Genomic DNA, 14,214 nt, shown 5'->3' with positions numbered 1-14,214 from the left:
GTGGAAGTGTGACCCTTCTAGCTTAGCTTCGTTGTTGTCATAAAGGGATGTTGAATTTTGTCAAAAGACTTCCTTTTGCATCTATTGAGATGATTATGCGGTTTCTGCTCCTGTCTGTCTGTGTGCTGTTTATTGGCTGCACATATTGAACCATTGTATTTCTCATTTTTAAAAAATCAGCTGGTCATGGCATAATGTCTTTTAAAAATATGTCCTAACAGTGTCTTAGTTAGGGTTTCATTACTATGAAGAGACACCATGACCATGGGAACCCGTATAAAGGAAAACATTTAATTGGGGCTGGCTGACAGTTCAGAGAGTCCATGATTGTTATGGTGAAAAGTATGGTGGTGCACAGGCAGACATGGTGCTGGAGAGGGAGCTGAGAGTTCTACATCTGGGTTGGCAGGCAGCAGGAAGAGAGTGTCTCTGAGCCTGGCTTGAGCATCTGAAGCCTCAAAGCCCTACCCCAGTGACACATTTCTAACAAGGCCACACCTCCTGATAGTGCCATTCCTGTAGTGGGGGCTGTTTTCATTCAGATCACCACAAGCACTATTCTTGATATGTACTACATTACTTGTTTTTCAGTCCTGGAGATTGAATCCAGGGCCTCGGTCATACTAAGCAAGTGTACGCTGAACGACATCCCTGGGCTTTTTGAGACAGGGCTCTGTGTAGCTCAGTCTAGCTTTGAACCTGCACTGCTCTTCATCTGTGCTCTGGGATGTGCGGTGCATCTCACCTTTCTCAGCAAGTCCTTTAGTGTTTGGTGTACAAACTATGCTACACTGCTCCCACTACCTGATTGGCAGCTTAGGGCATCGGAGCACAATAGCACTAGGGATTTGTTGGAGCTCATTTAATTAACCTAGGATTTAAGACCAGAAATTTTATCATCTTTTGATGACGTTGGTCATATTTAGAAAAGATGCTTTTTAAACTTACTGCCTTTTAAACTACATGCTGTATTAATTTGACTGCTGGTACACAGTTTCTTTATATGTCTATCTAGAATAGCCACATTAAACATTTTTCATTTACCATTTAAGGTTAAGTATGAACCATGATAGCAAACCTTTAATATATGTGAAGTATTAATTACAAATTGGGATTAACTCTTTAAAAGAAAGTCTATATGTGCCATTTCAGTAGAATGACTCAAGTACTTCCTGTTTATAATCTAAGCCTTAGTTTCCTCCTCTGCCCCTTTAAAGGGCTTGGGCTTAGTAGGTATAGGCACTGTATGGGATTGAGACCAGTGTTGATGTTAGGAATTTCTCTCTTAGTTATGTAGCCTTGACACTTCTTACAACACTTAGAAACTCTTCATTTCTGACTTTTCAAGGATATGTGTTATGCATGTGTATGGCACAAGTAAGTATGTGGGTGTTTGTACTCGTGAGTGTAAGTCTGGAAACCAGAGGACACACTCTACCATATTCCCTAGAGACAGGGTCTTTTACTGAACTGGAAGCAAGCTAGCTGTTCCAGACAGGACCTGCCTGTCTCCATTCTCCCAATGCTGGGGTTTTTGGGTGTGTGGTCATGTCTAGCTTCTTACGTGGGTGATGTGGATTCAAATTCAGATCCCTGTGCATACACACCAACAGCTCTTACTCACTGGACTGTCTCTCCAGCCCCAAAGCTCTTCATTTCTCACACATAATGTGTAACTTATTTTTGCCTAGACTCTTACTAGTTGAAGGTAATAAAAATCCACTCCTTGTAATGCAGCTACAGAGCCTGCTGTTGGCCTTTGGGTGATACTTCAGCTTTCACCAAAATCAAGAACTGTGGAGCCCAGCATCCTTTTCCCTTTTAGTAAGATGCACGTGGAGCTTGCCTGAGTTTGTTGGGTTTTGGTTTTTTGAGACAGGGTTTCTCTGTATAGCCCTGGCTGTCCTGGAACTCACTCTGTAGACCAGGCTGGCCTCAAACTCAGAAATCCGCCTGCCTCTGCCTCCCAAGTGCTGGGATTAAAGGCGTGCGCCACCACTGCCTAGCATCTGAGTTTGTTTTTGTTTTTCATAACCAGTATTTTTTGCTCTTACTCCTAAATACTGTATTTCACTCTGCCACCTAGTGTCCCCAGGAGGGAACTTGGCTTATTCTGTAGTGCTGGGAGTCTACTGGAAGTCTAGGTTGGCATTGAGTCTGTAAGAATGGTGTGTGGTTGTGTTCTGCCTGCTTTGCCTGCCTGTTGTGTAACTACAGATCCATTACATAGGGTTTTTTTTCCCCTGTAAAATACTTATAGTAGTGCTTAATTCAAAGGCTGTTATATTAAATGAGTTTACTGAGACTCCAGAAAGCAGTAAACAGTACGAGCTGAACAGAGCATGGTTTGGAACAGCGCTAACTGTTGGTATCAGTCTGACTAATGTGTTTAGATAACAAACTAAGTGTCCTTTACTTGAGACCATAAAAGCTCTACTTTTGGCCTTGAGGGTTTTTTTAAAATGTGATCTTTTCTTTGTCATATATATATATGTATACTTTGTGTTACATTATTCATAACTTACCCCACCTCATAAAGTAAAAGTATGAAAAATGCTGTTTCTTCTTAGTTTCTTCTATCAGGGAATTGGACTGTTTTTTTTTTGTTTTTTTTTTTAAAGATTTATTTATTTATTTATTACATGTAAGTACACTGTAACTGTCCCCAGACCCTCCAGAAGAGGGAGTCAGATCTCATTACGGATGGTTGTGAGCCCGGAATTGGACTGTTTTAAAACTACTTAAGGGTGCTGGAGAGATGGCTCAGCGGTTAAGAGCACTGACTGCTCTTCCAGAGGTCCTGAGTTCAAATCCCAGCAACCACATGGTGGCTCATAACCATCTGTAAAGGAATCTGGTGTTTCTGAAGACAGCTACAGTGTACTAATACAAATAAAATAAATAAATTTAAAAAAACTACTTAAGTAATTATACTTTGTGTTTAGTATCCCAACTCTTGACATAAACTGTAGATTTAATGTGTGGTTTTGCATGCTGTATAAGGTAATTTTATTCATTGGTTTTCATTTCCCATTTCATATATATGACATATTAATATAGAGAACATTATTGCATGTTTTATTTTTTACTAGTTTTATTATATACATTTCATATACTGTAAAGTAGCCAAATCTAACCACAATTACTCATTGTGGGACATTTATATTTCACTTTTGATATAAAATGCTAAAGTGATTTCTTTTTGGAGTTAACAACGTTGTACCCAGTATATGATGAACTCTTTACAAATGAATGAGAAAGATAATGTCCCAAAGGAAAAAACACACAAAAGATATAATGGGCATTCTTGAAGACGAAATGCAGATAGTTGCTAACCATATAAAAGCATGCCCAGCAACAATCAGATAATTATAGAGTCAGACAAGTGGGAGAGTTTCTTAGCCTTTCATGTAGATGGAGAAAGTAAATATTAAAAATGTAGAAATATGATGATAACATTCTTAGTGGGATGTAAGTCTGGTGTAACTTTTCTACCAGAACATAAACAGATTGGACCCAGTAGCCCCACTGGAAGTAATTATCCCATAGAGGACAGTGCTGCAGCACTGTTTGTAAAGCCAAAGATAAGAGACATTGTGAGCATGATACTCAGCTAGTATATATTAACCTTAATTTTTTAAGAATACAAACCGAACCGAAGGCACCACTGGGAAGTAGAAGAGTCCTCATTTATATGCTTTTGTAGTATTGGTAGTTTTAAAAACCATCATATAACAGATTCATATATTTAAAAAAAGAAGGATAAAAAGGCCTATGGAATTGCTGGAAGTCCTTGCCATAGGGAGTTAGTTAGATGAGAAAGAATTTGGAAGCAAGAGAATCAGTTACACATTTTTTATTTATGTTGTTGCTTATTCAGAAGTGGAACTTTGTAGTCTGAATTGAAGGTGTACTTTTAAAGTTCGAACTTTAAAATTATACTACATGGGTTTGAAAATGAGGGTTATCAGAGATGATGCTGGGGTTTGTAAACTTCATTGCAGGTGATACACGAGTGATTGATTATAATGTTAAAGAGAGAAAAGAGGAGAAGAGGCTTTGAATAGATACTGAGCATCTTAACATAGATCTTCAGTGAGTAATCAAATGAGTCTGGTCCTGTTGGTTTTCTTAGCATGCTTTGTGCTATCTTAACACCTGTCTGTAGTCTGGCTTTACTATTGTTTTTAAGAAAATGCTAATATTTTACAATGAAGCAATTTCTAAGTGTAACCTTGAAATTGTTTGTGCTTTTCTATTTTCAGAGTGCACATTTGGCTATGATTGATACTCTAATGATGGCTTACACTGTAGAGATGATCAGCATAGAAAAAGTAATTGCATGTGCTCAACAGTATTCAGCTTTTTTTCAAGCCACAGATCTGCCCTATGATATTGAGGATGCTGTCATGTACTGGATGAATAAGGTAGGCATGTACTTGATTGGATATGGTTCTAAGAACAGAAAACTGAAATCCTTGGTTGCACATTGTTCCTGTCTGGCTCTTTGTCTTAAATCAAAGTATAAGCTAAAGTTGTGCGATTTACTTGAAATATTTTACTTTTAAAAATATAAAAGCTGAACACGGTGGTGGCTCAGATCTGTACCCTCATCGCCTGTGAGGCTGAAGTGGGAGAGTCATTGAGTTCAAGGCCGGATTGGGCCGTACTGAGACCTGGTCTTAAATGAAAGTGTTGCAATGATAAAGCAGTTCTATATATCTACGAGTATCTGTAGTTTTACTTATTCTTAATAATGGCTACTCAGGGCTAATCAAGCTTGTATCAGATTATTACAAAACTCAGGGCACTGCACTCACAATAGGCCACATAGTGAGCAGGAACTACTCTTGGCTGGCATAATTCTCACACATTTCGGATTGGGAGAGTCTTAGATTTGTTTAACCAAATTAGACAAAATCATATTGATCGTGGATTCATTTTCTTGGAGATTTTTATGGTCTGTGCTTTGAACTGGTTACGTTCTTAATTTATTGCTCTCCTTGTTTTTTGAGTATTTAATTCTTCTTGACCCACATCCATGCATTCTGTTTTGAGGTAAGGTCTCACTGTGTGCACCTAACTGACCTGAAGTTTGTAGAGATCCTCTTGCCCCTGTCTCCCAGGTGCTGGGATTACAGGCTTGTGCCACCAGATGCAGGTGGCTCTACTTTCATTCAGTTGTCATTGCAGAGAAAATTAAACTACATCTGTGGACAGGCACTGAACAAATGTGAAATCACATCTTGAGATGTCTGGGCTTCCTTTGCTTGCATGAGCTTGTCATAGGCTAGACTGGGCTGGAGAGGTAGATGGCTTAGGACGTACAACACTTGCTGCATAAACATCAATCCACAGCTCAGATCTTCTGAAGCTGCAAAGAACTGGCAGCTTAGTTGTAGTCTCAATGCTTGGAAGCAGTGACGGGTCCTGTGAGGTCCTGAGTACTGTGGCCGTATCACACCCAGACGGCAGCATTTCACAGCGGTCTTGCCCTCTTCCAGCTCTTGTTTCTGTCCCACTTTCTGAGATGTTCCCTGAACCTTTTGGGGCAGGGAGTTAAAGAGATGTTCCATTTAGGGATGAACACACAACAATCACTTATTAACTCCAGTCTCTGCTTCAATGCTGCCCACACAGAAAGGAGCATCTCTGACCAAGGTGGAAATCAGCATAAACCTGTGAGAATAAACCTAAGTATTTAAAAGGCAGTTTGACAGGTGACCTGCCAGGCAGGTATGCCCACGGGTGCAATAGTGGCATGGCAGTCATGGGGCTGACAGAACCTCTCATGGATCGGATTTGATGCCTACTCATAGGAGGAGGGAATTCATGCCTGTAATGTAAACTTTGGCCAGTGCCTGTGGCTGGGGTGGCCGTATGCCTAAGTGGAAGCACTACTGCCTCAGTAAATGCTCCTGGAGGAGGAGAAAATTAACTCCAGCACCACAGGGAGCCCACCCATGGCGTGCACATGGCCAATGATATTGAACACCTTCAAAAATGTCTATAACCATTTATACTTCTTCTTTTGAGAACTCTGTAGTTCCATAGCCCCCTCTCTCAAGCCCCGCTGGTAATGTGGACAGCTGTTGGATTTCCTCAAAAGCTTTTTCGGAACCTGTGGAGATGACCATGTAATTCAGTCCTTGAGTCCATTTATGTAATTCATAACATTTATTAATTTACCTATATTGATCCATCTACGTATCTCTGGAATAAAGCCATCTTGATCATAGTTATGATCTTTTTTAATGTTCTTGAGCTGAGTTTGCAAATATTTTGTTGAGAATTTTTGTAACTATATTCATCAGGAGTTTGGTTTGTAATTTTCTTTTCTGTTGTTGTATCTGTTGTCTGTTTTGAATGTCAGAGTAATATTAGCTTTGTAAAAAGAGTTTAGCCGTGTTTCTTCCTTTTCTGTTTTATGGAGTAGTTTGAGAAGTATTAAGTTTGCTTCTTTTCTGAGACTCTGATAAGTATCAACAGTGAATCCATCTGGGCCTGGACTATATATATATTTTTTAATCTGAGATATTTTTCACTGCTGCTTCAGCCTCACCACTGTTAGCTCTTTTATAATTGTTTATCTCATTCTGATTTGATTTTGGTAGGTCATGTGCACCTAGAAATTCATCCATTTATTTTAGATTTCAGTTTAATGAGAACATGGTTTTAGATAAGACCTAAGGGTTTTCTGAATTCCATTGGCATCTGTTACAATGTCTCCCTTTTCATCTCTAGTTTTATTAATTTGTGTCTTCTCTTCCTCTTGGTTAGTTTGGCTGAGTTTGTCTTGTTTATCCTTCCAATGACCAACTCTGCGCTTCCTTGATCTTTGTTCTTTTTGTTTGGTGTTTTCATTTCTTTCCTCCTGCGCTGATATTACTGGTATCTGCCCAAATACTGAGTTAGCATGTGGCTTGTCTTTCTTTTTCCAGAGATTTAAGGAATATCATTAAGACATTTATTTGTGATCTCTCTGACTTGGAGACATAAATCACCCCCCCCACTCCCCCCCCCCCCCCACCGACTGCGGTCACTGCTTTCTGTAGATTTGGGTATGTTTAATTCATTGTCATTTGGTTCTAGGCTTTTTTTCCCCTTGGTTTCTTTTAGGTCTCCTTCCTCAGTCAGTTCTGTTTGGCTTAATCTCTCCATGAGCTCTAGGGGCTGTAGGGCTCATAGCCTTAGTACATTGTGATAAGGTAGAATACAAGAAATTATTTCAGTTTTCAGATATTTGTTGATTTGTTCTCTGTCCTGATGTATGATGCATTTTAAAAGAAAATCCCATGGACTGCTAGAAAAATATATATACTTTGCCACGTATGCATGGAATATTCTGAATATACATCTCAAATCCATGTGATCTGTGGAACATCATTCAGATGTTTCTTTTTGCCAAGATAACCTGTCTGTTGGTGAAAGTAGGTACTGAAGTCAACCACTGCTGTGCTGAGTTAATTTGTGGCTTTTCATTCATCTACTAATATTTGTTTTATGAAATTGCATGCACCTATGTAACTTCCTCTTGTTTCTTTAACCAGTTTGAAGTGACCCCCCCTCAAAAAAAGTTTTGGTTTGAATTCTGTTTTGTCAAAATCAGCAGCACCTGCTTGTTCCTTGGGTCTGTTGGCTTGGAATGCCCTTTTCCATCCTATCACTCCTAAGGCAGTGATCCTCAAAGGGTTGAGACCCCTTTGGTGGGCGTGTATCTAATAGGTATTTACATTACTATTTATAGCAGAAGCAAAATTACAGTTATAAGGTAGCAACAACATAATTTTATGGTTGGGGGGATCACCACAACGTGAAGAACTGTTTTAAAGTGTCATTAGGAAGGCTGAGAACTGATGCTCTAAAGTAATGCCTACTTTATCATGAGTTAGTGGTGTTGGTTTGCTTTGCTTTGCTTTGGTTTGGGTTTTTTTTCGACACAGGATTTCTCTGTGTCTCCCTGGCTGTCCTAGAACTCCTTCTGTAAATCAGACTGTTCTTGAGCACTGAGATCTACTGCCTGGGGCTCCTGGGTGCTGAGATCAAAGGCAAACGCCACCACTGCCCTGTGAGGCGTGTTTCTTGGAGGTAACAAGTACATGGCTTCTGCTGTTTGGTACACTGTGGAAGTTATTTGTCTTTCGATTGTGAAGTTGAGACTTAATAGTCAGAGTTATTATTGTAAAATTGTATATTGATTTCTGCTATTAGTCTTTTTACTATGGAAATTTTTTATCTTCACTTCAGTTGTGACAAGTAGCTTTGCTGGCACAGTGCTCTGGACTGGCTATAGTAGTTCTCCTTCAGAACTTGAAATACATCACTCCAAACCCCGCTGAACTTCCTGTAGACATTACTAATTGATTAACTGTCTCTTGTCACTCTCTCATCTCCATTCATACCCTGAAATTGTTTCTTTTGGTCAGTTAAAATCTCCATGCTGACAAGTCCAGTATTTCCCCCCCCTCAAATTAAACTCAGCCCTCTCTAGAAGCACACACTATCATTCTAAAATTTCCATGGAAACCCGCAGTATTTATCCTGAACACTCGACTATTTGATGGAATTTGAACACCAAATTGTCTGTCCTGTGGTGGCAGCTACTTTGACCTTCCAGCAGGTGTTCTCTCCACTGGGTCTGTGGGTTCTTTTTAAAGTATACATAATTCAAGGTGTAGCCAAAAATTTGAGGCTGAATTATCAGTAGGCTGGTGGTTCTCAAACTATGGGTTTCAACCCCTTTGAGTCACGTATCAGATATCCTGCATACCAGATGTTTACATTACAATTCATAACTAGTAAAATTACAGTTAGGAAGTAGCAACAAAATAATTTTACGGTTTGGAGGCCACCATAACCTGAGGAACTTTGTTAAAGGGTCAGAGCATTAGGAAGGTTGAGAACCACCAGTGTAGACTTTGGTCTTCCTTAACAGTGACCCTGTTCTTCCCAGGATGCTCTCCCACACATGTACCACTCTAATAGTGTCAGATTGCTCTTCAAGCCCATGAGCGAGCCTCTGCTTAAGTTCTAGTCACTCTTTCCTGTATCAATTGTAAGGCGGCCCCATGTCCTGTTTCATTTCTGTTGCTGTGATAAAAGACCCTGACCAAAGGTTCAGCTAAGTTATAGTTCCTCATTGTGGGGAATCAAGGCGGGGATAGTCAGTCACATCATACCATAGTCAGGAGCACAGAGAAGTGAATGCACAATGCATGCTTGTTTGTGCTGTACTCAGTGTCTCCACTCATACAGTTCCCCCACCATCACACCACCCTCCTCCTGTCAGGGGTGCACCCTCAAGTGGGCTATATCTTCGCACATCAGTTGCGACAGCCTCCCGTCGACATGTCCACCCAATGGAGATAGCTACTCTCTGGGATTCTTCCCAGGTGACATAGGCTGAGTCACCCATAGGAAGGAACATAAATACAGTCCACCGCGTTCGTTTCTTCCTCAGGCTGAGTCCTTTCCTCCTCCCGTGTGTTTTGTTTACCTTTACAGGGTTCTTACACACCTGCATGCATAAATTACATATTTGGTGCTGTGGATGGAGCGCAGGGTCTCACATGTGATGCCTCATGTGCGACCATTGAGCTCTACATGGACTTCAGCCTTGCTGCTTGTGTTCTGTACAGAATTTACAGTTGTCATCGAAGATGGGCTTTGTGTGTTAAATGCCTAGTAGTACAGTACGTGTTAAAGTATAATAAGCTCTTACTTGTGCTGTATATCAGGAGCTGTAACAAAAACTGGAACAGTTTCTGACGGACAGTAGGTGCTCGGTCTGTACTGTGTAATTTATGGAACTGAGTTTAGAGTTTTAGATAAAGTTCCATGTAGGGGACTATTTTCTAGTTGTAGAAATGATATTTTATTTGAGTGTTACCTGTACTTTGTGGGACAGTGAGTGTGGGGGAAGGGGAGTGGGAGAAAACCTGCGGTGCTCTGAGCGGGTGGGTAGACATGGAAGGACTGCAGCATGCTTTCCACGCCACCCCTGGTAGGTGTCTGGCTGTAAGAAGCCATGTACCCCAGCTCAGCAGGTGGTGGACAGGGGGCAGTCCTAGATACCAGGTTCTTAGCCTCAGGCATCCCAGACACCACTGGACACCGCGGAAGAGCTGAGAACAGAATGAGGGCCCCAGAGTGGTTCATTAGCCCTGGGGCTGAGGGGAAGAGAGGGCAGGGGGAGAGGGGAGCACTGGGTGGTTCCCATATGGAGAGTCCTTGGTTCAATCCGTGGCTGGAGAGCAAGAAGGCCTTCCAGCAGGAGGTTAGACACCCCTTGCTCTTTAGGGGAAAGCCTAAGCTTTGTTCAAGCACAGCGGGCCTTGATGAGCAGACACAGTCTATGGTTTTAAAGCTTTATTGTAGAAAGGCAGGGAGAACGAGAGAAGGTAGAAAGAGAGAGAGAGGCTGGCCAGGGCCACATTGGGGGGGGGGAGAAGGAGGTCTATAGAGATGAGCATAAGAAAGGTTAGAGCTTAGAGCTTAAAGAGAACGAGGAGGGGCCAGGTAGCCCCTCTTATAGTGGGCTGGGCTATCTTACTGTTGCCAGGTAACTCTGGGGCAGAGCATATCTGGCTATAGTCAGGTAAGTGTGCGGGTAGAGTCTAGCCAGAAGGCCAGAAGCTTGGGACGTTGTCTGCGTGACTGATAGTCACACACCTCTCCTGTGGGGACTGTCGGGGCAGTAACTTCGACAGGAGCCAGGGGTCCAGGAGACATGATTGAACACCTTCCGCCCTGTGTAGGTGGAAATCACCACCCATTGGGTCCTCTCTGGAGATCAGACTGTGCACAGTCCACTGCCCCACAGTACTTGATATTGGGAATCTAACTGATTTTATTGCTATATTTTAATGAAATTCAAGGTGATTTTTACATTTTAAGGTAAATGAACACTTGAAAGACATAATGGAACAAGAACAAAAATCTAAAGAGCACCACCCAGCTGAAGCTCCAGGAGGCCAAAAGGTATACACTGCAATATGACATGTATTATGATGATATATCATATATTTTATAGATGCCAGAAATTATCCTAGGAGATACAAAATAAACAATCACTAATGATTAAATTGTACTGAGATTAGAAACTTATGAATTTAGTGTTTAAAGAGTAAAACATAATATTCTGTAGGATACCGTGAGATAGCAGAATTATTAACATTTAGATTCCCTGTCATGTCAGCTACATTGCTGTCGGCTTTATGTTGCTGTTATTGGAGTGAATGTTTTCCCTTCAGAACGCCTATTGCCTTCTTAGAGTCGGTGCATGAATGTCTGAGACTCTAACCTTAGAATCCTTTTACTTTAACAATCGGGTTTATGTTTAAGTGATTCTGAATGGCCTTTCCTTACCTCCTGCCTCTCTGTCTTCCTCCATGCTTCCCCTGAAGTCTCCTTCCAAATGGTTTTGGAAACTGGTTCCAGTAAGTTTTCCTCACTACTTCGATTTTTCTCTCCAGATTGTAATGGTATTGGTGGTATTATCCATAGCTTGCTGCTATCGTCATTTCATATTGATCTGTTTGTCATTAAGTAGAGGGATCAGGTTTTTGTTTGTTTGTTTTGTTTGTTTGTGACAGGGTTTCTCTGTGTAGCCCTGGCTGTCCTGGAACTCACTATAGACCAGGCTGGCCTCGAACTCAGAAATCTGCCTGCCTCTGCCTCCCAAGTGCTGGGGTTAAAGACGTGCGGCACCATGCCCAGCAAATGATCGGTTTTTAAGATATGTTCATAATATAAAATAAAAAATAATGGGTCAAGTCAGTTTTAAGGACATTTTAAAGAATAAGCACATTTGCTCATCACAACATTCACAGACCATTATTACTAATGCAAGTATGGATACAAAATCTTGCTACTAGTAAAGACTTTTCATAAAAGTGAATTTGAATAATCTTGTAAGTTGCCTGAATGTTTAAATTATTTTTGGCAAAACAATTTTCTTATTATCCTATATAAAAACAACACTTTACTATTTGATAAAAATTAAAAGCTTATCTGTGTCCTCACCAGTATTGCACTTACACTGTATAAAACTCTTGAGTTGACCTATGATTGTTATTTCAAGGTTAAGTGTGAGCAGTTAAAGTATTTTAAGACCTCTTAGGCACCGTCCTGATAAAAACATACAGCCTAGTGAGCTAGAGAGTTAGCTCAGCAGGTAAGAGTACTGGCTACTCTATAGGGATATGGGTTCAATTCCCAGCACTTACCGAGCAGCTGACAATCAATCCATAGCTCTTGTCCCAGGGGATCCGATGGCCTCTACTGACATCTGCAGGCACCAGGCATGCGAGTGGTTCGCCACTTGTATATATATAACATGCATATATATGAACATACACACATGTATATTATATGTTATATTTAATTATATTATATGTAATTAAATTATATATACCTATATAATGTTAAAAATCACCATTTTTAACCATTGATTTAAAATATGGTTAAATCCCTTTGAATGCCAGATTTTTAAGTTTGTAAAAAGACTATGAAATATTTTTGTGCAGTGAATTTATAAAACATGGGCTTCCTGAGTTTGGTCCCAGCACCTAATATTGCATAAATCAGGTATAGTGGCAATATATCTGTAGTCTCAGCACTTGGGAGACAGAAGCAGGAGAATCAGAAGTTCACAATCGCCAGGCAGCGGTGGCGCACGCCTTTAGTCCCAGCACTCGGGAGGCAGAGGCAGGCGGATTTCTGAATTCAAGGCTAGCCTGGTCTACAGAGTGAGTTCCAGGACAGCCAGGGCTACACAGAGAAACCCTGTCAAAAAAAAACAAAAAAAAAAAAGAAGTTCACAATCATCCTTGACTATGTAGTGAGTTCAAGGCCAGCCTGAGATGCAATACAAAACACAAGGCATATTCAGTATTTAAAGGTTCCATGTAACTCATGGAGTGCAGATAAACTTACCTTGGAATTGTACAAACCTCACATTAAAGTTTGTTTGCTCAGTGTGGATTTTTATTGGGTGTAATCTGTAGGAAATGCTTTGGCCTGCCATATACAATTGCCACTCCAATAGGGCTTTATTGTCAGCACGTGCACACACACACTTCTCATCCATACATGCTAATTGGCAGAGGGAATAGAATACATCAAACCAGTTTTGCTTGCGGTGCTAAGTTGGTTCACTATGGCCGTCGTGCTAGATAACTGGAGAAAAAGAAGGCAGGTCTGGAGCAGTGCTCGCTGTCTGGAAAGGGACTTGCCACTGGCTGGTTTTCTTTCTTCCTTTCCTTCTCTCCTCTCTCTTTTGAATGGTGTCACAGCAACAAGGAAGGGTTTGAGGGATGATATAAAAGTCAGTAGTCAAGGAGTCTAGGCTAGGCTATGCAAGGTCTCCGGCTGTACCATCAGTGTTTGGAAGCCAAGGCTAGGAGACTGAGCTTGAAGGGCAGTTTAGGCTGCATAGACGTCATACCATCGCCCCAGAATGGGGAGGAGAACGGAAAAGTGGATCTGTGTGAGAGATTTGCACATGTAAATAATTGTTTTCTGAATATAGATGATGTATGAGTTAGGGATATAATGTCTGCCTTGCACTCCTCCAGCTTTTTTTTTTTTTTCCCAAGAGGAAAACATGCTCCACGGTTCTTGCCAGTCAGCAGCTAGGGAGAAAGAAGCAGAAATATGTGCCTTTTCTTCATTGATGATATGTTTTCTGGAGTATGCCATTTAAAAGAATCGAGTTGCATCTTCATGTGTTAAGTGTTTTGTTCAATAAATTTGAAATTTTCTGGTTTTGTTCCCACAAGCCCTACAGCTGGCGGGTGGCTCAGCAGTTCAGAGCACTAGCTACTCTTGCAGAGGAACCACGCTCTGTTCCCTGAACCCACGGTGGCTCAGAACCCTCTGTGACTCAGGTTCAGAGCATCTGACCCTCTCTAGCTTTCATGGATACAGGCACACATATGGTGTATATATTTACATGGCGCTATATATAAAATAAACCTTTTTGTAAATGACTACTAAATATCAGTAGCCTATGTAAAAAAAGTTCATACTTTTTGTTAATATAAGGTTTTATGTAGTATTAGTAAAGTGTAAGCATTACTCTTTGGCTTTAGGAAAGCTTCTAGTTAATAACGGCCAGCATGTACTGATTGCTTCTGTGTGCCCAGGAGCGTACATAGCACTGTGTGTCTGTCTTTTTAAGTCCCCCAGCAGTACTGCAAAGTAGGTTTTACT

At 40.9% G+C, this 14,214-nt stretch overlaps 1 protein-coding gene across 4 annotated transcripts in view; it reads left to right on the top strand.

The window, feature by feature from the left end:
- Positions 1–14,214, top strand: part of Camsap2 (calmodulin regulated spectrin-associated protein family, member 2) — a 77,995-nt gene that overhangs the window by 37,396 nt on the left and 26,385 nt on the right. For 2 of the 4 annotated variants that reach the window (NM_001347109.1, XM_006529832.3), the window contains exons 3-5: positions 4,266–4,427; positions 10,897–10,980; positions 11,406–11,438. In NM_001347109.1, coding sequence (NP_001334038.1) covers positions 4,266–4,427; positions 10,897–10,980; positions 11,406–11,438 — 279 coding nt within the window. The remainder of the gene's footprint in view (positions 1–4,265; positions 4,428–10,896; positions 10,981–11,405; positions 11,439–14,214) is intronic. The other 2 variants (NM_001347110.1, XM_006529834.3) reach the window with 1 other exon arrangement.

The sequence above is a fragment of the Mus musculus genome, chromosome 1 (assembly GCF_000001635.26).
Source record: "Mus musculus strain C57BL/6J chromosome 1, GRCm38.p6 C57BL/6J".
In the NCBI taxonomy this organism is placed as follows: domain Eukaryota; kingdom Metazoa; phylum Chordata; class Mammalia; order Rodentia; family Muridae; genus Mus; species Mus musculus.
Note: the sequence above shows the minus strand (reverse complement) of the source record. Positions and strands in the feature narration are given on the sequence as shown.